This window comes from Emys orbicularis, chromosome 8 (assembly GCF_028017835.1).
Source record: "Emys orbicularis isolate rEmyOrb1 chromosome 8, rEmyOrb1.hap1, whole genome shotgun sequence".
NCBI classification, from domain to species: Eukaryota; Metazoa; Chordata; order Testudines; family Emydidae; genus Emys; species Emys orbicularis.
The window spans coordinates 73,817,078-73,842,009 of record NC_088690.1 but is presented as its reverse complement, the minus strand read 5'-3'; the positions used below and the strand labels follow the sequence as shown (position 1 = coordinate 73,842,009).

General features: G+C 48.7%; 1 protein-coding gene across 1 annotated transcript in view; it reads left to right on the top strand.

The window, feature by feature from the left end:
• The window catches only part of PCDH1 (protocadherin 1), a 143,565-nt gene that overhangs the window by 51,230 nt on the left and 67,403 nt on the right, over positions 1 to 24,932 (top strand). The window contains exon 4 of the mRNA XM_065409733.1: positions 20,044 to 20,263. Coding sequence (XP_065265805.1) covers positions 20,044 to 20,263 — 220 coding nt within the window. The remainder of the gene's footprint in view (positions 1 to 20,043; positions 20,264 to 24,932) is intronic.

The following is a 24,932-nucleotide window of genomic DNA, read 5'->3' as shown; positions in this document are numbered from 1 at the left end:
TAGAGAATCTTAGGAGATTTAAGGGATCTCCTTTTGAGCTGTCCCATCTGTCTATGAAAATAGCCTTTTTAGAAGCTATAACATCAGCTTGAAGGGTAGGGGATGGGACATTCAGGCCCTTGTGGCTGGTCCAGCTTACACCTTATGGTGTTCCATCAAAACAAAGTGACACTTAGGTCTCAATCTAAGTTTTTACCAAGGTTGTTTCAGATCTTCATCTGACTCAGATGATTTCACTTGCCAGTTTTCTTTCCCAAGCCTCATTCCAACCACTAGGAAGCCAAATTGCATACCCTTTTACTTGTTACACCTCATTTATGTTACTTTGATAAAACAAGACCCTTTAGAAGCTCCCCCAGGCTGTTTGTAGCATTTGCTGTTAGGGTGATATGTCAGGCAATATCCACCCAGAGACTGCCCACATGGGTTTTTAATTGTATTAGATCATTCTATGAGTTAACAAGATTAGATCCACCTGTGCAGGTTAGAGCCCACTCCATCAGGGCTCAGGCAGTTTCTGCAGCTTGTCTAAAAAGCATACCATTTTCAGAAATTTGCAGGGCAGCTACATGGGGATCAGTTTATGCTTTCACCCAGAACTGTTCCTTATTTGAGGGCTCAAGATCTGATGCCTGCTTTGGTAGAGCTGTCTTATAATCATTATTTAAATAGGACTTAAGCACCTATCTCACTGCTTGCTAGTCTCCAGAAGTAAAATCCATGTGGACAATCATACAAAGAAGAAAGAATAGTTACTTGCCCTGCAGTAACTGTGGGGTTTTTTTAAGATGTTTTGTCCATATGGATTGTACAACCCACCCTCCTGCCCCACTACTATAGCCTCCTTATACCACCTGGAGTATTTATGTTGGGCCCACTCCACCCTTTATGCTCTTTGGAGTGGATGTGAGAGCATCTAGAGCACAAGTACAGATTTAACTGTCACTGGTGGCCAGAGCTTCCGATCTTGTGCACATGGGGCTCATGAGCACCAGAAGTAGAATCCAACAGTGAACAACACATCTTGAAATAACACAGTTACTGTAATGGGGATGATGCAGGAATCACTGGGTGAGGTACTCTGGCTGGTGCTATGCAAGAGGTCAGATTAGATTATCATAATGGTGCCTTCTGGCCTTAAAATCTACAAATCTTTCCTAGAGTTATCACGATTAGTCGAGTTACCATAATTAATGACACACACTTTGTGGAAGGGATATTAAACCTCAGGCTTCAGGGTTTAAGCCAGTCTCTAATGATTAGAGATCAGGATGAGGTCTAATTTGCGGGGGGGGGGGTACCCCAAATCTGCCTACAGTTCTGAAGCAGTTGGTGTTGCCCACTGTCAGCGGCAGGGCACTGGACTACGTGGAGTTGGGTTTGATTCAGTCTGGCTGTTCCTATGTTTGTATGAATCACTGAAATTGCTGGGGTAGTTCTGGCTTGCCCTGTGCATCGGAATAGTTGTAACCATTATCTTTGAAAACTCATGGCAATTGGGGGAGGTCACAGATGACTGGAGAAAGGCTAATGTAGTGCCCATCTTTAAATTAGGGAAGGAGGATCCGGGGAACTAGAGGCCAGTCAGCCTCACCTCAGTCCCTGGAAAAATCATGGAGCAGGTCCTCAAGGAATCAATTCTGATGCACTTAGAGGAGAGGAAAGTGATCCAGAACAGTCAGCATGGATTCACCAAGGGCAAGTCATGCCTGACTAACCTAATTGCCTTCTATGATGAGATAACTGGTTCTGTGGATGAGGGGAAAGCAGTGGACATGTTATTCCTTGACTTTAGCAAAGCTTTTGATATGGTCTCCCACAGTATTCTTGCCGGCAAGTTAAAGAAGTAAGGGCTGGATGAATGGACTATAAGGTGGTGTGACAAAGTTCCTCCTCTATCTTGGTGGGTCCTGCGGTTATTGGCGGATTTTCTTGCCTCAGAGATTCACCATGTGGGTTGGGGAACAGCCCAGAGACCTTCCCCTCTGGAAGAACCCACAGTCCAGGTCAATTGGGAGGTTTGGGGGGAACCCGGGCCCGCCCTCTACTCCGGGTTCCAGCCCAGGGCCCTGTGGACTGCAGCTGTCTATAGTGCTACTGTAACAGCTGCACAACAGCTACAACTCCCTGGGCTACTTCCCCATGGCCTCCTCCAAACACCTTCCTTATTCTCAACACAGGACCTTCCTCCTGGTTTCTGATAACGCTTGTGCTCCTCAGTCCTCCAGCAGCACACCCTCTCCCTCTCCCTCTCAGCTCCTTGCGCCTCTCCCTCTCAGCTCCTCACACTCGCACCACAAACTGAAGTGAGCTCCTTTTAAAACCCAGGTGCCCTGATTAGCCTGCCTTAATTGATTCTAGCAGCTTCTTAATTGGCTCCAGGTGTCCTAATTAGCCTGCCTGCCATAACTGGTTCTAGCAGTTTCCTGATTACTCTAGTGCAGCCCCTGCTCTGGTCACACAGGGAACAGAAAACTACTCATCCAGTGACCAGTATATTTGCCCTCTACCAGACTCCTGTACCCCACTGGTGTGGGTCTGTCACAGTGGATAGAAATCTGGCTAGGTCGTCGGGCTCAACGGGTAGTGATCAATGGCTCCATGTCTAGTTGGCAGCCAGTATCAAGCAAAGTGCCCCAAGGGTTGGTCCTGGAGCCGGTTTTGTTCAATGTCTTCATTAATGATCTGCAGGATGGCGTGGACTGCACCCTCAGCAAGTTTGCAGATGACAATAAACTGGGAGGAGTGGTAGATAGGCTGGAGGGTAGGGATAGGATGCAGAGGGACCTAGACAAATTAGAGGATTGGACCAAAAGAAATCTGATGAGGTTCAACAAGGACAAGTGCAGAGTCCTGCACCTAGGACGGAAGAATCCCATGCATTGCTATAGACTAGGGACCGAATGGCTAGGCAGCAGTTCTGCAGAAAAGGACCTAGGGGTTACAATGGATGAGAAGCTGGATATGAGTCAACAGTGTGCCCTTGTTGCCAAGAAGGCTAAGGGCATTTTGGGCTGTATAAGTAGTGGCATTGCCAGCAGATCGAAGGACGTGATCATTCCCCTCTATTCAGCATTGGTGAGGCCTCATCTGGAGTACTGTGTCCAGTTTTGGGCCCCACACTACAAGAAGGATGTGGAAAAATTGGAAAGAGTCCAGCGGAGGGCAACAAAAATGATTAGGGGTCTGGAGCACATGACTTATGAGGAGAGGCTGAGGGAACTGGGATTCTTTAGTCTGCAGAAGAGAAGAATGAGGGGGGATTTGATAGCTGCTTTCAACTATCTGAAAGGGGGTTCCAAAGAGGATGGATCTAGACTGTTCTCAGTGGTACCAAATGACAGAACAAGGAGTAATGGTCTCAAGTTGCAGTCAGGGCCAGCTCCAGGCACCAGCTTAACAAGCAGGTGCTTGGGGCGGCCAAGGGAGAGGGGCGGCACCTGTGGCAATTCGGGGGCGGCAGGTCCCTCACTCCCTCTAGGAGCGAAGGACCTGCCGCTGAACTCCCGCCGCCGATCTCGGCTTTTTTTTTTTTTTTTTTTTTGCTTGGGGCAGCAGAAATGCTGGAGCCAGCCCTGGTTGCAGTGGGGGAGGTTTAGGTTGGATATTAGAAAAAACTTTTTCACTAGGAGAGTGGTCAAGCACTGGAACGGGTTACCTAGGGAGGTGGTGGAATCTCCTTCCTTAGAGGTTTTTAAGGTCAGGCTTGACAAAACCCTAGCTGGGATGATTTAGTTGGGGATTGGTCCTGCTTTGAGCAGGGGGTTGGACTAGATGACCTCCTGAGGTCCCTTCCAATCCTGATATTCTATGATTCTAGCCCTGTGCATCCTGTTAATCCTGCTGCTCCTTGTTCTGCCCCAGTTTCTTCGCGCCCCCCCCCCCCCCCAGATAGTATTTAACAGTATCAGGTCAGCTGATTGAGGAACTGCAGCTCTGGGTTGGTCTTGTATTCACACTGGACTATCACAGTAGCCTTGTATCTCTGAAGATCTTGGACCTTGAGATGTTCAGGGGACAATGGGGACTTGTGTGAGTGCTGTGGGAAGAGGCCTGATCTCCAGGTCACAATCAAGGAAGAAAAAATATCTGGGGATAGGTCACTGGAGGTGTCCAAAGTCACTGGGAGTACATATGCCCTTTGTCCTTCATTGGCAAACACACCCTCTATAACAAATGTGCTCTTTACAGATACCACATTGTGCTGTGAACTGTGTACATCTCACATGATGATCCCAATATGCCAGCATGATGCAAGGGATATTGTGCTGCAGGGAGTGGTGTGAGTGACTCAACAGGGAGTGCTTTTCTCTCTAAGTCAGTGCTGACTGACGCCCCAGTGGGGTCATTGTGCTGCAGGGAGTGGGTGATTTGATAGGGGAGTGCTGTCTGCTCTGAGTCAGTGCTAACCCCGAAGTACTAATGCAGGGGTAGTCAATTATTTTTTGTCAAGGTCCCCATTTCTTCGTCAAGGTATAGTCAAGGTCCAGACTCCAGAGAAACATTTTTCACATTGCAATAACAATAATGATAATAACAAGTAAATGAAAAGATTTCCCGATTTGTTCAAAACGTCTGGTTGTCCACATTTGACCCGTGGTCCTCCTATTGACTACCCCATACTAAGGGATGCTGTGCTGCAGTGAATACTGGCATTCAAATGAGGGTAAAACCAAAGGGCTGATCACTTATGGCCATTAATGACCTAAAGTCTGGCTGCCTAAGAGCTGGAGCGTAAGTTCTTTGCCCTGGACAATTTGAAACTAGGTAATTCAAATTCTGCTTCCATAAATCCCCATAAGTGGTTTCCATCAGATATGAGATTTCCCTTCACTTCTGCCCTTAGATACTGTGTTGCACTTCTGTGTACCCGTGTTCTCCCCCAGATGCAGCTGCTTTACAGTGACAAGTGAAGAAGTCTCCACTTAATGCACAGTCAACCTGTGGGACTGTTTGCCAGAGGATGTTGTGAAGGCCAAGACTATAACAGGGTTCAAAAAAGAAGTAGATAAGTTCATGGAGGATAGGTCCATCAATGGCTATTAGCCAGGATGGGCAGGGATGGTGTCCCTTGCCTCTGTTTGCTAGAAAGTAGGGAATGGGCAACAGGGGATGGATCACTTGATGATACCTGTTCTGTTCATTCCCTCTGGGGCACCTGGCATGATGGACCTTTGGTCTGACCAAGTATGGCCAGTAAGCTAGACCTGTAGTTCTGTGGCAAGACCGCCTGGTTGGCACAGCAGACTAGAAATCTTGCAGTAGCTTTGGATCAATTTAAGAAGGATTTAATGAATTAATCTGAAATTGACTAGTATCAGAGGGGTAGCCGTGTTAGTCTGGATCTGTAAAAAGCAACAGAGAGTCCTGTGGCACCTTTAAGACTAACAGATGTATCGGAGCATAAGCTTTCGTGGGTGAATGCCCACTTCGTCGGATGCATGTAATGGAAATTTCCAGGGGCAGGTATAAATATGCTGGCAAGAATCAGTCTGGAGATAACGAGGTTAGTTCAATCAGGGAGGGTGAGGTCCTCTGCTAGCAGTTGAAGTGTGAACACCAAGGGAGGAGAAACTGCTTTTGTAGTTGGCTAGCCATTCACAGTCTTTGTTTAATCCTGATCTGGTGGTGTCAAATTTGCAAATGAACTGAAGCTCAGCAGTTTCTCTTTGGAGTCTGGTCCTGAAGTTTTTTTGCTGTAAGATGGCTACCTTTACATCTGCTATTGTGTGGCCAGGGAGGTTGAAGTGTTCTCCTACAGGTTTTTGTATATTGCCATTGCTGATATCTGACTTGTGTCCATTTATCCTTTTACGTAGTGACTGTCCAGTTTGGCCAATGTACATAGCAGAGGGGCATTGCTGGCACATGATGGCATATATAACATTGGTGGACGTGCAGGTGAATGAACTGGTGATGTTGTAGCTGATCTGGTTAGGTCCTGTGATGGTGTTGTTGGTGTAGATATGTGGGCAGAGTTGGCATCGAGGTTTGTTGCATGGATTGGTTCCTGAGTTAGAGTTGTTATGGTGCGGTGTGTGGTTGCTGGTGAGAATATGCTTAAGGTTGGCAGGTTGTCTGTGGGCGAGGACTGGCCTGCCTCCCAAGGTCTGTGAAAGAGATGGATCATTGTCCAGGATGGGTTGTAGATCACTGATGATGCGTTGGAGAGGTTTAAGCTGAGGACTGTAAGTGATGGCCAGTGGAGTTCTGTTGGTTTCTTTCTTGGGCTTGTCTTGTAGCAGGAGGCTTCTGGGTACACGTCTGGCTCTGTTGATTTGTTTCCTTATTTCCTTGTGCGGGTATCGTAGTTTTGAGAATGCTTGGTGAAGATCTTGTAGGTGTTTGTCTCTGTCTGTGGGGTTGGAGCAGATGCGGTTGTATCTCAGTGCTTGGCTATAGATGATGGATCGTGTGGTGTGTCCGGGGTGGAAGCTGGAGGCATGAAGGTAGGCGTAGCGGTCGGTGGGTTTTTGGTATAGGGTGGTGTTAACGTGGCCATCCCTTATTTGTACTGTGGTGTCTAGGAAGTGGACCTCCCGTGTAGATTGGTCCAGGCTGAGGTTGATGGTGGGGTGGAAGCTGTTGAAATCATGGTGGAATTCTTCCCAAGGAACCCTTGTTGCTTTTTACTGAAATTGACTGGATCTCATTCACCATTGTGGCCCCTATATCCACTGTTTTGATATTCTGTACATTTGGCTTAGAGTTTCAGTACTGTAAGCTAGTGCATTGTAGTAGCTGATGGAGAAGCTGGAGATTTTGGCAACTTGCTAGGGGTAGTTGGGACTTTTGGCATCTGGGGAGGCATCAGAATTAATTGGCAGTTGTCAGACAAGCACATTAGCTGATGTTTCTGCTATAATAGTTGACATTTGAACTATCATAATTAGGTTTAAGAGTTAACCCTGCTTTGGATTAATGGGGCAGTTCACACTTGCCTGAACTGTTGTTCCAGGCTGCCTCTCTTCACCAGTTGGGGAGAAACCAACACCCACACCTGGGCCAGAGGCACCTGACCAGCGGTTGCCATGATCCCTTCCTCTCTGCTTCTCAGAACCAAGAAGACTGGAGATCTCACCAGCAGGGCTGAAGGTGTGAGAACCCCACCCCAGCCACACACTCGGGCCAAGATGTGGTGAGGCAAACCCAGCCTCGGCACACAACTCACAGGACCCACTTGCTCCGTAAGGCTCAGGTGACTTTGAGGTGAGTCAGGTGACTCAGCCCAAGGCTCAGGTGACTTTGAGTAGGGGTTGTCAGATGTGGGGTGGGGTAAGTGCCCTCTGAAGTGAGATTGTGTCATTCAGTGGGATAGGGCCAGGGGTTTCTGAGGTGAGAAATGGTGTTAGTCCTGAGGGCTGTGAAAAGAGATGGTGTCAGTTTGCGGGAGATCCCCAAGGGGAGAGTTGGTGTCAGTGGAAAGGAATCTGAGCTGTGAGATTGTGTCAGATGGGAAGTTAGGAATTGGGCAAGCCTGGTGACACTTGTCAGTGCCCTACTATGGAGGGCTCTGGTTGAGAGATGGTGTCAGTTGTGGAAGGGGCAGCTCTGAGCTGAGTGGTAATGTCAATCAAGGGGGTTCTGAGCTAAGATATGGAGCCAACTTGGGGAGACACCAGAGGTGAGGAGGTGTTGTGAGTTGGTGTTGGGGCTGTGAGGTGAGAGATTGTGTCAGTCAGGGATCAGGTATACTAGGGACTCTTCTTCACTGTACTCTGATGTGAAGGATTGCACAGTGGGCACAGCATGTCAGTTATCCATTGGTGCCAGAAGGAGGGATCTGAGTTGAGAGATGTCATTTGGGAATTGTTCTGAGGTGAGAGTTGGTATCAGTAGGAGGATTGCTCTGAGCTGAAAGTTGGGTTATGTTTACACCTGTGGTTCTCAACGAGGGATCCCTGGGAGGCCGTGAGCAGGTTTCAGGGGGTCCGCCAAGCAGGGCCAGCATTAGACTCACTTGGGCCCAAGGCAGAAAGCCAAAGCCCCACCACATGGGGCTGAAGCCAAAGCCTGAGCAATGTAGCTTTGCAGTGCCCCCTGTGGCATGGGGCCCCAGGCAATTGCCCTGCTTGCTACTCCCTAACGCCGGCCCTGGCTTTTATATGCAGAAACCAGTTATTGTGACATAGGTCGGCCTTGGAGATTTTAAACCATGTTGGGTGGGCCTCCAAAAGAAAAAGGTTGAGAACCCCTGGGCTACACTACAGCATAAGTTGACATAAGTTATGTGGCTCAGGGGTGTGAATGAGCCACTCCCTGAGCGACATAACTTATATTGACTTAAGCGCCAGTGTGCAGCTTCTCCTGCTGACATAGCTACTGCCGCTTGCAAGGCTGCAGTAGTTAAGCTGACAGGACAGCTCTCTCCTGTCGTTTTGAGCGGCTACACTAGAGAGCTTATAGCAGCACAGTTGCATTGGTGTCAGTTGGGGGCTGCTCTGAGGTGAGAGTTGGTGTCAATCAGAGGGTTGTTCTGAGGTGAGAGTTGAGATCAATTGGGGGCTTGCAGTGAGGTCAGAGTTGGTGTAAATTGGGGGGCTGCTGTAAGGTGAAACTTGGTATCTATCAGGTGGGGTGGTTCTCAGGTGAGAGTTACCAGTGTTCCCTCTAATTTTTTACGTCCATGTGCGGAATGAATTTTGTTATGTGCACCAATATGGAGTTGATGTGTGACACATCACCTTCATATTGGTGCACATAACAAAATTCATGTGGTGGGGGTGGGGCCGAGGGGTTTGAAGTGTGGGAGGGGACTTAGGGCTGGGGCAGAGGGTTGGGGTGTGTGTGGGGGGGTGAGGGCTGTGGCTGGGGGTGTGGGCTCTGGGGTGGAGCTAGGGATGAGAGGTTCGGGGTACAGGAGAGGGCTCAGGGCTGGGGCAGAGGGTTGGGGTGTGGGGGGATGAGGGCTCTGGCTAGGGGTGGGGCTGCAGATGAGGGGTTCAGGAGAGGGCTCAGGGCTGGGGTAGAGGGTTGGGTGCAGGGGGTGAGGGCTCCGGCTAGGGGTGAAGGCTCTGGGGTGGGGCAGATGAGGGGTGTGGTGGGGTGCGGGCTGTGGTCTGGGGATGATGGGTTTGGGGTGCAGGCTGCCCCGGGGCTGTGGTGGGGAGAGAGAACGCCCCCCAGCCCTCTCTTGCCAGCAGCTCGGGGCCAGGGGAGAGGCGCCTCTCCCCAGCCGTGGCAGCTCCGGGGAGGCTGGGCTGGGCCGAGGGAGGGGCTCCTCTCCCCGGCAGCTTTGGTGGGCCTGGGCTGGGCTGAGCCGAGGGAGGGGCTCCTCTCCCCAGCAGCTCTGGCAGGCCTGGGCCGGGCTGGGCTGAGGGAGGGGCTCCTCTCCCCCAGCCACGGCAAGTCTGGGGCAGGTCTGTGTTGGGGCCAGCAGGGAGGGGCACCTCTCCCTGCTGCTGCAGGTCCGTACTTGGGCCGGCGAGGAGGGGCACCTCTCCCCATCGCAGCAGGTCCATGCTGGGGAAGAGGCATCTCTACCCGCTGCAGCCCTGAGCCCCTGCACAGGGCTTAATAGGCAGCTGCATGGCTGCACAGCTTAAAAGGAATTTAGGAGTTGGTGTCAATTGGAAGGATGCTCTGAGGTGAGAGTTGGAGTCAATTGGGGGGTTGCACTGAGGTAAGAGTTGGTAAAAATCAGGGAGTAGCTCTGAGAGCTGGTGTCAAACAGGTGGCTGCTCTGAGGTGACAATTGGTATCAGGTGGGGGTGATTGTGCTGAGGTGAGAGTTGGTATCAGTTGAGGGGAGGTTGCGCTGAGGTGAGAAGTGGCATGAATCTGGGGCATGCTCTGAGGTGACAGTTGGTATGAATGGGGATGGTTGTGCTGAGGTGAGAGTTTGTGTCAATCATGGATGTTGCTCTGAGGTGAGAGTTGGTATTAGTGTGTGTGTGTGTGTGGGGGGGGGTTGAACTGAGGTGAGAGTTGTTCAATCTGAGGGTTCCCTGAGGTGAGAATTGGTATCAATGGGAGGTTCCTCTGAGGTGGGAGTTAGTGTCAATAGGCAGGGGTTGCTCTGAGGTGAGAGATGGTATCAATTGAGAGGTTGCTCTGAGATAAGAGGTGGTATAAGAACATAAGAATTGCCATACTGGGTCAGATCAATGGTCCATCTAGTCCAATATTTTGTCTCCTGACAGTGGCCAGTGCCAGATGCTTCAAAGGCAATGAACTGAACAGGGCAATTATCAAGTGATCTATCCCATCAACCATTCCCTGTGGCAGGCAGATGCTTGGGGACACAGAGCATGGGATTGCACCCCAGACCATCTTGGCTAATAGCCATTGATAGGCTTATCCTCCATGAATTATCTAATTATTTTGTGAACCCAGTTATAGTTTTGGCCTTCACAACATCCCCTGGCAATGAGTTCTACAGGTTGAGTGTGTCTTGTGTGAAGAAATACTTCCTTTTGTTTGTTTTAAACCTGCTGCCTATTAATTTCATTGGGTGAGCCCTGGTTCTTGTGTTATGTGAAGGGGTCAATAACACTTCCTTGTTCACTTTCTCCACACCATTTGTGATTTTATAGACCTCTGTCATATTCCCCCTTATTCGTCTCTTTTCCAAGCTGAACAATCCCAGTCTTTTTAATCTCTCCTCATATGGCAACCGTTCCATATCCTTAATCATTTTTGTTGCCCTCTGCACCTTTCCATTTCTAATATATCTTTTTTGAGATGAGGCAACCTGCATTCACTATTCAAGTTGTGGGCATACCATGAGTTGATATAGCAGCATTATTTTTACTGTCTTATTATCTATCCCTTTCCTAATGGTTAATAACATTCTGTTAGGTTTTCTTGTCTGCCATTGAACACTCAGCAGATGTTTTCAGAGAACTATCCACAGTGACTCCAAGATCTCTTGCTTGAATGGTAACAGCTAGTTTAATGCCCCATCATTTTGTATGTATAGTTGGGATTATGTTTTCCAATGTGCATTACTTTCTATTGGTCAACATTAGTTTTTTTCTGCCATTTTGTCACCCAGTCACCCAGTTTTGTGAGATTCCCTTTGTAACAATTTGCAGTTTGCTTTCGACTTAACTATCTTGAATAATTTTGTATCGTTTGCAAAGTTTCCCACTTCACTGTTTATCAGTTTTTCTAGATCATTTATGAAGATGTTGAACAGCACTGGTCCCACTACAGATTCCTGGGGGACACCACTACTTACCTTTCTTCATTCTGAAAACTGACCATTTATTCCTACCTTTTGTTTCCCGTCTTTTAGGCTCATAAGAGGACTTCCCTCTTATCCCATGACCCCTTACTTTGCTTAAGAGCCTTTGGCGAGGGTTTTCTGAAAGTCCAAGTACACTATATCCACTGGTCCACATGCTTGTTGCCATCTCAAAGAATTCTAATAGCTCCCTTGGGGAGGGATAGCTCAGTGGTTTGAGCATTGGGCTGCTAAATCCAGGGTTATGAGTTCAATCCTTGGGGGGGCCACTTAGGGATCTGGGGCAAAATCAGTACTTGGTCCTGCTAGTGAAGGCAGGGGGCTGGACTTGATGACCTTTCAAGGTCCCTTCCAGTTCTAGGAGATAGGATATCTCCATCGATGAGTCATGATTTCCCTTTACAAAAGCTGTGTTGATTCTTCCCCGACTAATTGTGTTTATCTATTTCCATGCCCCCAAAGCTGCAGACTTTAACCAAAAACTGCTCAGCCAGTCATTTATCTCCAGCACCCAGACACCCAGCTCCCAATGGGATCCAAACCCCAAATAAATCTGGTTTACTCTGTATAAAGCTTATACAAGGTAAACTCATAAATTGTCCGCCCTCTATAACACTGATAGAGAGAGATGCACAGCTGTTTGCTCCCCCAGGTATTAATCACTTACTCTGGGTTAATTAATAAACAAAAGTGATTTTATTAAGTATAAAAAGTAGGATTTAAATGGTTTTAAGTAATAACTGACAGAACAAAGTAAGTTACCAAGCAAAATAAAACAAAACATGCAAGTCTAAGCCTAACACATTTAAGAAACTGAATACAAGTAAATCTCACCCTCAGAGATGTTCCAATAAGCTTCTTTCACAGACTAGACTCCTTCTTAGTCTGGGCCCAATCCATTCCCCTGGTACAGTTCTTATTAGTTCCAGCTCAGGTGGTAACTAGAGGATTTCTCATGACTGGCAGTCCCCTTTGTTCTGTTTCACCCGCTTTTATATAAAGTTTGCGGATGACACAAAGTTGGGAGGTATTGCCAATTCGGAGAAGGATCGGGAAATCCTGCAGGGAGACTTGGATGACCTTGTAAACTGGAGTAATAGTAACAGGATGAAATTTAATAGTGAGAAGTGTAAGGTGATGCATTTAGGGATGACTAACAAGAATTTTAGTTATAAGCTGGGGACGCATCGGTTGGAAGTGACGGAGGAGGAGAAAGACCTCGGAGTCCTGGTTGATCGCAGGATGACTATGAGTCGGCAATGTGACGTGGCCGTGAAAAAAGCTAATGCGGTCTTGGGATGCATTAGGCGAGGTATTTCTAGTAGGGATAAGGAGGTGCTGCTTCCGTTATACAAGGCACTGGTGAGACCTCATTTGGAGTACTGTGTGCAGTTCTGGTCTCCCATGTTTAAAAAGGATGAACTCAAACTGGAACGGGTACAGAGAAGGGCCACTAGGATGATCCGAGGAATGGAAAACCTGTCGTATGAAAGGAGACTCGAGGAGCTCGGTTTGTTTACCCTAACCAAAAGGAGGCTGAGGGGGGATATGATTGCTCTCTTTAAATATATCAGAGGGATAAATACCAGGGAGGGAGAGGAATTATTTCAGCTTAGTACTAATGTGGACACGAGAACAAATGGATATAAACTGGCCGTCGGGAAGTTTAGGCTAGAAATTAGACGACGGTTTCTAACCGTCAGAGGGGTGAAGTTCTGGAATAGCCTTCCGAGGGAAACGGTGGGGGCGAAAGACCTCTCTGGCTTTAAGATTAAGCTTGATAAGTTTATGGAGTGGATGGTTTGATGGGATAACATGATTTTAGTCAATAAGTCAATAACATGCCATCACTGGTAATTAGTATCAATGGTCAATGTGGGTCTGGCTGGAGAATCTTGCCCGCATGCTCGGGGTTCTGCTGATCGCCATATTTGGGGTCGGGAAGGAATTTTCCTCCAGGGTAGATTGGCAGAGGCCCTGGAGGTTTTTCGCCTTCCTCCGCAGCATGGGGCAGGGGTCGCTTGCTGGAGGATTCTCTGCGACTTGAAGTCTTTAAATCATGATTTGGGGACTTCAACAGCTGAGTCAAGGGAGAGAATTATTCCAGGAGTGGGTGGGTCAGATTTTGTGGCCTGCATCATGCGGGAGGTCAGACTAGATGATCATAATGGTCCCTTCTGACCTTAAAGTCTATGAGTCTATGAGTCTATATCTTTGGCACAAGGGGGGAATCTTTTGTCTGTCTCTCTGGGTTCCTACCCTTCCTTCTAAATGGAAAAGCACCAGGTTTAAGATGGATTCCAGTATCATGTGACATGTTCACATGTCCTGTGAGACTTCATTACTCAGGGCTGGCACCAGGGACACAGGAAGGCTTACAAGTAAACAGAGCCATTTACAACCAATTGTCCTAGTTAACAGGAGCCATCAAGATTCCAAGCCACCATTAATGGCCCACACTTTGCATAGTTACAATATGACTTTAGAGTAAGACTTCATATTTCTAGCTTCAGATACAAGAATGATACATTCATACAAACAGGATGAACACACTCAGTAGATTATAAGCTTTGTAATGATACCTTACAAGAGATCTTTTGCATAAAGCATATTCCAGTTACATTATATTTACACTCATAAGCATACTTCCATAAAACATATGGAGTGCAACGTCACAAAGACATTATGGATTGCAGTGCAGTTCCTAACTGAAGAAGACTCGCAGGCACCCGACATTCTGCGTGATATGGATAGGAGCAACTTTAGATTGCTTTTGGCATTCACAGAGCAGGTGCACCTGGTAGACCATCACTTTTGGGCTCGGGAAACAAGCACTGAATGGTGGGATCATATCGTCATGTAAGTGTGGGATGATGAGCAGTGGCTACAGAACTTTTGGATGCGGAAAGCTACCTTCCTGGAACTGTGTGTGGACCTTGCCCCAGACCTGCGGTGCAAGGACACCAGAATGACAGCTGCCCTCTCGGTAGAGAAGCATGTGGCAATCACTGTGAGGAAGCTGGCAACTCCAGACTGGTACCGGTCAGTCACAAATCAATTTGGAGTGAGGAATTCAACTGTTGGAGCTGCGTTAATGCAAGTGTATAGGGTAATATATTGCATCCTGATACGAAGGACCGTGACTCTGGGAAATGTGCGTGAAATAGAAACGGGTTTGCAGAAATGGGTTTCCCTAACTGTGGAGGGGCCATAGATGGCACACATATTCCAATTTTGGCACCAGACCACCTTGTGATGGAGTACATCAATAGGAAGGGGTACTTCTCCATGGTGCTGCAGGTGCTTGTGTATCACCGTGGGTGTTTCACTGACATCAACGTGGGGCGGTCTGGGAAGGTGCATAATGCACGTATCTTCAGGAACACTGGCCTGTACAGAAAGCTACAAGCGGGGACTTTCTTTCCTAACCAGAAGATTACAGTGTGGGGTATTAAATGCCCATAGTGATTCTGGGGGACCCTGCCTACCCCTTACAGCTGTGGCTCATGAAGCCTTATGCAGGACATCTGGACAGCAGTAAGGAGCAGTTCAACAGCAGGCTCAGTAGGTGCCAGATGACAGTTGAATGTGCTTTAGGAAGATTAAAGGTGTGCTGGTGATGCCTTTATGGCAGGTTGGACCTCACTGAGGATAATATTCCTATGGTCATAGTTGCGTGCTATACGTTGCATAATCTCTGAGAAGCTAAGGGTGAAAGGTTTGCTCAAGGGTGGAGTATGGAGGCAGACCACTTGGCTGCTGATTTTGAGCAGCCAGATACCAGGGTTGTCAGTGGAGCCCAGAGGGGAGCTATTTGAATCAGGGAGGCTTTGAGGCAGCACTTTGACAATGACCACCCATGTAGTTTTCCTAGGGGGCAATGGTGACATTTGGGGCCTTATATTCCTGTAATAAAGTGATTAAAATGCCTGTGCATGTATTGGCAATGCCTGCAATCTCACCTTGTAGAAAAAAAATAAAGATGATTTACCATTATAAAAGTTTGCTTTTATTGCACAAGAAACCACACACACAAACACACATATGCTTGGTGGGAAAGGAGGAACCAGGGAAGGGCAGACTTTCACAGCTATGTGTAGGTCCAGCTATCGCTGTGAAAGTTGTCCCAGAGGGTGGAGTGAAGGGGAAACCGAGAAGTTCTGGAAGGTGGAAAGGAATATTCTGGCGGAGTTTGGGGTGGGGAGCATGGAAAAGAGTTCTGAATGTGCTGCAGTGGGGGTTGAGCACTAATCTGCTCAGTGCGCATTATTAAGGACTTCAGCATCTGTGTTTGCTCCTCCATTACTTTAATCATCTGCTCAGTAGTGTCCTTAACAAATGCGTGATTCTCTTTTCTGTCCTGTTGTTCAGCTTTTTTCTGCATTGGAGCACTGCAGGACCTCACAGAACATGTCTTCTTTGCTGTGTCTTGGGTGCATTCTTATCTGGTGGAGACGCTCAGCTGAGATGTGTTGGGTGTTCCTGAAGGCCACATCTAGTGAAGCACAGGGGACAATGCACAGAAGCGGGATTGTTAAATTCACACATAGCATTGAAACATTTCTATTAAATACACCTTTTGCAACATTGCCATCACTTTCTCACTGACCCTAGCCAGGCACACATCTCTGCAAACACCCAAAGCATGGTGAGTGTTGGCGTGGGGAGGGGGAGGATGGGGCGCGCCACATGGGGAAAAGAGCACACACTCTTTGCAAGGGTTGTGGTGCAGCATTCTAGGGAACAAATTCTAAAATTCTCCCACACTTTTCCACAGGCAGGTGTAATTCTAGCAGATATCTCACTGCTAAGGGTAAGCAGGGAAACGAGGGCACATCTACTCCATGCTTGTGGCTCCCTATGCTGCTCGCCTATGTGCCACTTTGGTCCCTGCACAAGTGATTGCTGAATGGCCCTGGAAAGTTTCCTACAATGGGGGAAGGAACAAAGCTGCTCTGCCACGGAACCTTTGGCAGTGGATTACTGAGTACCTCCAGGAAACTTTTCTGAAGATCTCTCTGGAGGATTCCCGTGAGATCTCAACGTGCATCAGCATCTTGTTCCACCGTACTGATTAGCTACACAGGGTAATGTCCAGTTCACAGAAACACAGCCAGCCTCCCACATTTCTTCTATGAACCCACCTCCACACTACACAAGCCACAACCACTTACCAGGAGTCTCATCTCCTGCTTCTTGCTTGCTGGAGAGCAACTGCTGAGACTGGCTAGAAACCTCTGGAGTGGAGAACAGTTCCTGGCTGCCTGCCCCACCGGGCGACCCCGCCGGGAGCTGCACATCCTCATTTAACTCCACCTCTTCATCAATAACTTCATTCTCTGGGGTAGGTCCTCTTTCCGCCGCCTCCGTGCCCTCCGATGTATCCACGGAGCTGTTGGCGATCGAGGTGGGGTCACCACCAAGGATAGCATCCAGCTCCTTATAGAACCAGCAGGTCTTAGGTGAAGCACCTGAGCGATGGTTTGCCTCCCTCGCCTTATGGTACGCCTGCCTCAGCTCCTTTATCTTCGTTCTGCACTGCAGCATGTCCAGATCATAGCCCTTTTCGCACAAGCCTCAAGATATCTGCCCGTAGGTATCCTAATTCCTACAGCTCAAGCGCAGCTGGGACTGCATAGCCTCCTCTCCCCATATACGGAGCAGATCCAACAGCTCTGCAGTGGTCCAAGCGTTTGCTGCAATAACCCACCATGGTCACCTGGGAAGATGCGATGCGACCTCTCCACGCTGAGCAAACAGGAAATGGAATTTCAAAAATTCCCAGGGCTTCTAAGGGGGAGGGGCGGATGGTTGTTTATCTGGCTGCAGGGCAGTGGAGTTCAAACTGCTGACCAGAGCAGTCAGGAGGGGCATTGTGGGACACCGCCTGGAGGCCAGTTAAAGCAATGAAATGAAGGGTGGTGTCTACACTTGCACTTTGTCAACAAAATTGTAGAGGAAAAAGACGTAAATTTCTTGTGAGGGTGGATGTATTTTATCGCCAAAACCAGGCATTTTCCCCGATAAGCGTCGCCTTGCAGTGTACACATTCACTGTTTGAGTCGACAAACAGCAGTTTTGATGCCATAACTTAGTAGTGTAGACAAGGCCTATGTGTCGGTGGCAGAGTTGCGCTAAATTGAGAGTTGGTGTCAATCAGGGCGGGTATTCTGAGGTGAGAGCTGGTATAGATCGGAGTGGGGGTTGCAATGACCTGAGATTTGGTATGAATGAGGGTGGTGTGCTTAGGTGACAGGTGTTATCAATCGGGAGGAGCACTCTGAAGTAAGAATTGGTATCAGTGGCTGGGGTTACACTGAGATCAGAGTTGGAATCAATGGGGATGAGGTTGCGCTGAGGTGAGAGTTGGTGACAATCGGGGGGTTGCTCTGAGGAAAGAGTTGGTATAAATTGCAGGGGGTTGCTCTGAATTGTGAATTGGTATCATTCAGGAGGTTGCTCTGTGGTAAGAGCTGATATTGATTGGGGGTTGTGTTGAGGGGAAAGTTGGTATCAATCAAGGGGGTTGTATTGACGTGAGAGGTGGTATCAATGGGGGGGGGGCACTTTGCTGTGAGATTTTTTGTATTGGTGGGAGGTTGTGCTGAGGTGATAGTTTTAATGATCCGGGGATTGCTCTGAGCTGAGAGTTGGTGTCAGTTGGGGTTAATCTGAGGTGAGAGTTGGTACCAATTGGGATTGTGTGTTACTCTGGTGTGATAGTTGATGTCAGCTGGGTGTGTGTTCTCTGAGGTGATAGTTGGTATCAATTATAGAGGTTGCTCAGTGATCAGAGTTCCTGTCAACTGTGGGGAGAACTGGTATCAATCAAGGGGGTTGCAATGAAGTGAGAGTTTGACTCATTGGGGGTTGTGCTGGGATGAGAGTTGGTATCAATCTGGTGTGGTTTTTCTGAGATGAGAGTTAATATCAATCGGAGGGATGCTCTGAAATGAAAGTTGGTGTCAATCAGGGGCCTGCTGTAAGGTGAGAGGTGGTGTAAATCAGAAGGGTTGCTCTGAGGTCAGAGTTAGTATCGGTGTGGGGGAGGTTCTCTTAAGATGAGAGTTAATGTCAAATGCGGGGTTGCACTGAAGGGGGGTGGGATAAATGAGAGAGGTTTCTCTGAGTTGAGAGTTGGTATTAATTGGGAAGTTGCTCCAAGGTCAGAGTTGATATAAATCCTGGGATTTCTCTCAGGTGACAGCTGCTATCAATCCGGGGGTAGCTCTGAGGTTAGAGTTGGTATCGATTGGGGTGTGGGGGAATTGCACTGATGTGATAGTTTGAATCAATCAAGGTGATTGTGCTGAGGTGAGAGATCGTATCAGTCTGCGCCCTCTGATGTGAATGTTGGTATAAATTGGGGGGTTACTCTGAGGTGAGAGTTGGTGTCAGCTGGGGGTTGCACTGAGGTGAGAGTTAGAATCAATCAAAGGGATTGTGTTGAGGTGAGAACTGGTGCCCTCTGATTTGAGTGTTGGTATCGGGAGGATTGCACTGAGGTGAGGGTTGGTATTAATCGCAGGGTTGCTCTAAGGTAAGAGGTATCAATAGTGGGGCTTGCACTGAAGTAAGAGTTGGTATCAGTTGGGGGACTCTGAGGTGAGTGTTGGTTTCAGTGGGGGTTGAGGTGAGAGATTAGTAAATATTTCCAACATCCGGAATTGGGACACTGGGGAGGGCTCTGAGTTACTATAAAGAATTCTTTCCCAGGTGTCTGGCTGGTGGGTTGCATCCACACACTCAGAGTCTAACTGATCCTCATATTTGAGGTCAGGAAGGAGTGTTTCCCTAGGTCAGATTGGCAGAGACCCTGGGTTTTTTTTTTGCCTTCGTTGTATCATAGGGCACCCTTAACTTGCAGGTTTGAAGTAGAGTAAATGATGGATTCTCTGTCACTTGAAGTCTTTAAATTAAGATTTGAGGACTTCCAGAGATTATGGTCCTATCACAGGAGTGGGTGGGTGAGGTTCTGTGGCCTATGAAGTGAAGGAGGTCAGACTATATGATCATGATAGTCCTTTCTGGTCTTAAACTCTATGAGTCTATGTCAATCGGGGTCTCTGAGATGAGAGATGGTTTTAGTCGAGGGGAGACCTCTGAGGTTAGAGGTGGTATCAGTTGTGAATGGGACTCTGAGGTGTGAGATTATGTCAGCTGGGTAGTCAAAGATCAGGCAGTTCTGGGACCCTGTTTTGCGGAACTCTGCTGGGGTTCCTCTGAGTTGGAGATTGTGTCTGTTGTGGAAGCAATTGGCTCTGAGATGAGAGTTGGTGTAATGTAATTCCTGTGGGGGACCGTGAGATCAGAGATGATGTTAGCTGGGGGACTGCTAGTCAGGAAGCATTCTGAGGTAAGAGATTATGTTAATTGGGGGTTCTCTGAGGTGATATGGTAGTAAGGGAGAATGGGGGGTGATTCCATGGAGCTCTGAAATAGGAGATGATGTCTGTTGGGTGATGGGGTGTTTCTGAAGTTAGAGAGATGGTGTAAATTGGAGGGTGGACTCTGAGGTGAGAGATGATGTTTGTTGGGGGGCAAATTTCTTTGGTGAGAACTGGAAAGACCCCTGAGGTGAGAGATGGTGTCAGTCAAGGGGAGACACCTGAGATGAGGGGAGGTGACACTTGTTGTTGGGAGGGGGTAAGGTTACTCTGAGGTTGGAGATGTTGTCCATTGGGGGGCTCATGAAATGAGAGATTTTTTCAGTTGACAGGGCTTAGGGTGAAGAGAAAGCTGTGATTCTTTGTCCTCGGTGCTCTGCTGGGGAGATCAGGTTTCATAACCAGTCCTGATCACTCCCTGTGGGTGGCTGGTATCACCTCTTATCTCTTTTCTTTTTTTCTTTGCAGTTACCTCATCGCCGAGTGACATTCTCTGCAGCTAATCAGGCACAGGACTTGCAGGACCCCTCACAACATAGTTACTATGACAGCGGGCTAGAAGAGTCAGAGACTCCCAGCAGCAAGTCATCATCAGGGCCCCGAATTGGGCCACTAGCTCTGCCTGAGGATCATTATGAGCGCACCACACCCGACGGTAGTATTGGGGAGATGGAGCACCCTGAAAACGGTAAGAGATCCTGCTGCATGCATGTCAGACTCCTTCCTGCAGATTGTCTTGGTGCAGGCACTTGAAAGACTTGCAAATCTGCATCCCATGGAGGAGGGATAGGTTGGGGGGTTAGTAGCCATATTGGGACAGACTTGGACAGCGTGAGGCAGGGAGGCCAGAGAAAGTCACAGTTCTGATGGCAAGAGACCATGAAGGATGAGAAGGGGCTCAGCAAGGTGGTCACTGGAGAGTAAGAAAGGAGAAAACAGGACCTGGGAGGTAAGAGTAGAGGAGTCAAAGGGATGACTGGGGCTGACATGGCACAGGAAGGAGGGGAACCAGAAGGCTCTGATTTGAGTTGTCAGCAGAACATCCAGGAGGATAGTTGAAGGGGAGATCTGGGCTACAGTTTGCGACTGAGCCCTTGGGCAAATCACAGCTCCTTGTGTCTTGGAACAAAGGCCAGGGGAGTATCTAGACTAGCATGTACAATAGCGTTATATGTTAAAACTGGATTTGAAACTCTTGTTTAAACAGACCCAGAGGAGCAGCTGGGGTAGAAACAAGATGGAGGGGAGAGGGCCTAGGGGATTCCTTGGTGTAGAGGTGGATATTGAAGCCATGGGAGCCTTCGTAGTGGCAGAGAGGGAGAATACAAAAGGACCAACCTTGGGATAGCAAGAGACATTGGAAGAAGAGGAGACATGGTGCAGCATGATTGTGGCAAACCCATAACAGCCTAACTCTTTTTTATGGCCCCATCAAAAATGTCTCTTCATTCCCATTGCAGATCATCTGCCTCTTCTCCACCTCAGCCATGGCTTGGACACTGTTTTTGCCCCTTCCAGTGCCAGGGGTCTGTCTGTCTCCCCTCAACTAATCACTTCTGTCAGGCTAAGTTGCCTCCTCCTGCCCAGGCTCTGGCCATGTGCCCAATACCTCCCCTCCTCTACCTTCTGCATTCTGACATTGAGGAATTTTCCTCTGAAACGAGGCCTCTCATTAAGTGGGCTGCAGAGGAACCTTTGGGGAAGAGCAGGGCATCAAAATTGTTGCTGTGAATTTTCCCTAGTGTTGGGAGAGATGGAAATAAGCAGGGGTTCCCTCCCTTGGGACAGGGTAGATAAAGGGCGGCTGCGTCAGCACATTGCTGGGCACTTGCTGTGGCCGGAGCCTGCAGGGGGGCTCAGGCAGCCTGGGGGAAAGCCACTGGACCTCTACACTGGGAATACTCGTGGTGCGATGGGGATTACATGGTGGCAAAGGCCTGGTGGGATGGGCCTCAAATCCCTCCTTATTAGTTTCTGGGACAGGGGCCTGAGAGGATATGGCTGGAGTGCACTATGTTCCAGCTATTCTGGGCTGCTCAATGGACCTAGGGGAGCGCAGCCAGACCAAGTTAGAGCAATCTCTAGGACTGAAGTGGCCCCTGAATCCAGGATGTGCTAAAATGGCATAAAGCTTCCCCTCTGACTGTGGGAATTTCATACAGACCACTTCCTCCCAAAGAGGAGAAACATTCAGCTTGGAAAAAGGGAAGAAAGGAGAGGTCTGGGGCCTGGCTGATGGGGTTCTTGGGGTCTCTCCCGTATGCTGTGTCATAACCCTCAGGTGAGAGCTGGGTGAGTGGAAGGGACTGTTGAGGGACCTGTGAGGAGGATTCTGATATGACACCATGTCACTGGGGGAGCAATGATTGAGTGTCATCAGTAATGACAGTGATCATGAGAGAATGAAGGCTGTGTGCCTGTGAAAACAGAGGAGGAAATAGGAAAGGAGGAGAGACTGGAGCTGGACAGAGGAGGAGGTGAAGGAAGGAGAGACAGAACAAGGGACAGATGGGGACACACAGAAGATTGAAACAAGTAGCAGAGCAGAGTTCCCACTGGCAGCATATGGCATCTGCTGGGGAAGATTTTGGTGCGGAAACTGAGGCTCAGAAAGAGGAGGTGACATGCTCGGGCTGCAGAGTCAGCAACAGAATCTTGGCCCTGTGCTTTAGCCACACAGTCCTTCCTCTGCCTAGTGAGAGCTGCAGCTGCCTTTAGCCTCTGGGATTCTGACTATTCTGGACTCTTTTTCCCTTCTTGATGATTAATCCTGTTCAGATCAGTTTCAGCTCCAGCAAAGCTGTCACCACGCTGTTGGAGAGACCCCTTGACTAGCCAGCAGAGGGAGATAATTTAGGCCCCACTATGTTGTTGATCTCTGAGATAGTCAATTCTCAGCAGGGGAGCAGAGTGCAAGGAGTGAGCTAGACCAGTGGTTTTCAAATTGCGGGTTGTGACCCAGAACTGGGTCACGGAATGTAAGGCACTGGGTTGCAGCCAGCTCCTAGGTGGGGGGCCACAGGGCTCCGTGCGCTGTCCCTGCCCCGAGCACCGTCAAATGGGAGCCGGGGGAGGCTTGCGTGCCTCCACCTAGGAGCCGGACCTGCTGCTGGCTGCTTCTGGGCCACAGTGCGGTCTGCGGTGCCAGGAGAAGCAGGAAGCCCCTGCTGTGCCGCTGACTGGGAGCCACCCGAGGTAAGCCCATGCCCCAACCCCACGCCCCAATCCCCTGCCCCAGTCCTGAGCCCCCCTCCAAACCCGGAGCCCCTTCCTGCACCCCAAACCCCTCATCCCTGGCCCCACCCCAGAGCCTGCACCCCCAGCCCAGAGCCCTGATCCCTTCCTGCACCCCAACCCCTTGCCCCAGCCCTGAGCCCCCCCAAACCCGGAGCCCCCTTCTGCACCCCAAACCCCTCATCCCCAGCCCCAGCCCAGAGCCTGCACCCCCCAGCCCAGAGCCCTGAGCCCCTCCTGCACCCCAACCCCCTGCCCGAGCCCAGAACCCCCTCCCAAACCCTGAACCCCTCATTCCTGGCTCCACCCTGCAGTACTCACCCCCGTACCCCAACCCTCTGCCCCAGCCCTCAACCCCTCCCACACCCCAAACCCCTCATTCCCAGCTCCATTGGGATGCGGGCATCAACAATTTTCTTCAACTCGGTCGCCAGAAAAAAAGTTTGAAAACCACTGAGCTAGACCCTAGAGAGGGCAGGGGACACTTGTCCCGGTTAGTGCCCTGCACAAAGGAGGTGCATCTTCTTACTGAAGTACCTGAACATGACTCCCCTAAATAATGAAAATATCAGTCTCTGCTCATAAACTTTTCCCCTACCTCCTATAGTAAGGTGCCTTCACTAACATGCTCACTGCCATGGACAGCAGCCAGGCATGCACATACGCATGTGCACACCACACATACATGCTTACCAACACACACATGCATGCACACACCATGTTCACATACACAACAGGGCTGAAGAGATACAGAACTCTATTTTATGGCCACCATCACCTGGCCTGGGTCAAGCTCCCCTCACATGTTAGTCAGGCTCCCCTGTTTCCAGCAGCTGCTGGTACACACACAAACTTGATGCAGTGCAGAAAGTGTGAGAGGCCAGGGCTCCACTGATTCTTCTGACATTAACTCTAGCCTGTCTCTATGTTCTTCAGATTGTCTAACAAAGATAATTATATCAACAGAGAATATGAGGATAGGGTCAAAAATTCTGATCCCCCTAGGTGATACATTGGGTGACTATGGAACCAGGCCAGGGGATCTGTAGCTTGAAAGGTACCTAGTTACACTGCTGCCTTACTTCATGATAATTAGCTAGAGAATCCTCTGGTGAGGCTAGCATATTAGGGTCTGATCCAATTTCATAGCGCAGAGTAGTAGTGTGACCCAAATTAAGGGGTCCTATGAAGCAGATATCATTATGACTTTGAATCAACTCATTCAGTTTCTCCAGCTGTCTTCTAACAGTGCCAACTCAACAAGGGCCATACAGGGAAATCTAGTTTTGTTTCTGAGATCTTGGAAGCATAGGCCATTCTTGCTCATAGAATGTGAAGTTAATGCTGGAGAAACACTATTATTAGATCCCACACAGCCCACCATCTGTGGCAGGTGCAGGACTGCACCCTATTGTACATTTTCTAGAGTTTTATCTAGTCTAGTAATAAATGTTCAAAATGATGGGTCTTCACCATTTTCCCCAGGAGACTGTTCAAAGCCTAAGAGATCTGATGGGCGGATGATCATCTTTTGAGATCTCTTCTGCTGGAAGGCAAAGTGCATAGTAGCTGTGTCTTTTCTTCTGTAAGTCATCCCTTATTTGGTTACCACAGACACTTTTGGATCCTTCCTTATTGGACACCTCCCACTGTGCAAGTTGCAGCGAAGTTCTGAGTTGCAAAGGCTGCATGAGCCTTTCCAAAAAGATTTAGTAGGTTGTTGAGGGAGATCTCTACAGTATCTTGGCATTGACATATGCCATCTTCCATGGTAACCCAATTGGTTGGTACCTTTAGTATCTGACCAGGATGTCCCCTACTTCCTACCCAGCATTCTGCAATGCTGTCATCTGGTAGAGTGTGAAATACTGAGCTGGGGGCCCCTGTTTCCATTATATTGAAGATTTGCTCTGGTAAGGAAAGGCTGGGAATTGTTTAAGAACACTTCACTAGATGCCCAAAAAGCCACAATCTCACAATTGAGGAAGAATGCTGAATTGGTTAAAAAACTACCCGGGGATTAGAGGAGAAGAAAAGGCAGCAATAAAAAATTAAATATTTCAAACAAATGGAAAGGGGATGTTGATAGTAACGAATATAAATCAGAAGCTAGGAATTGGAGA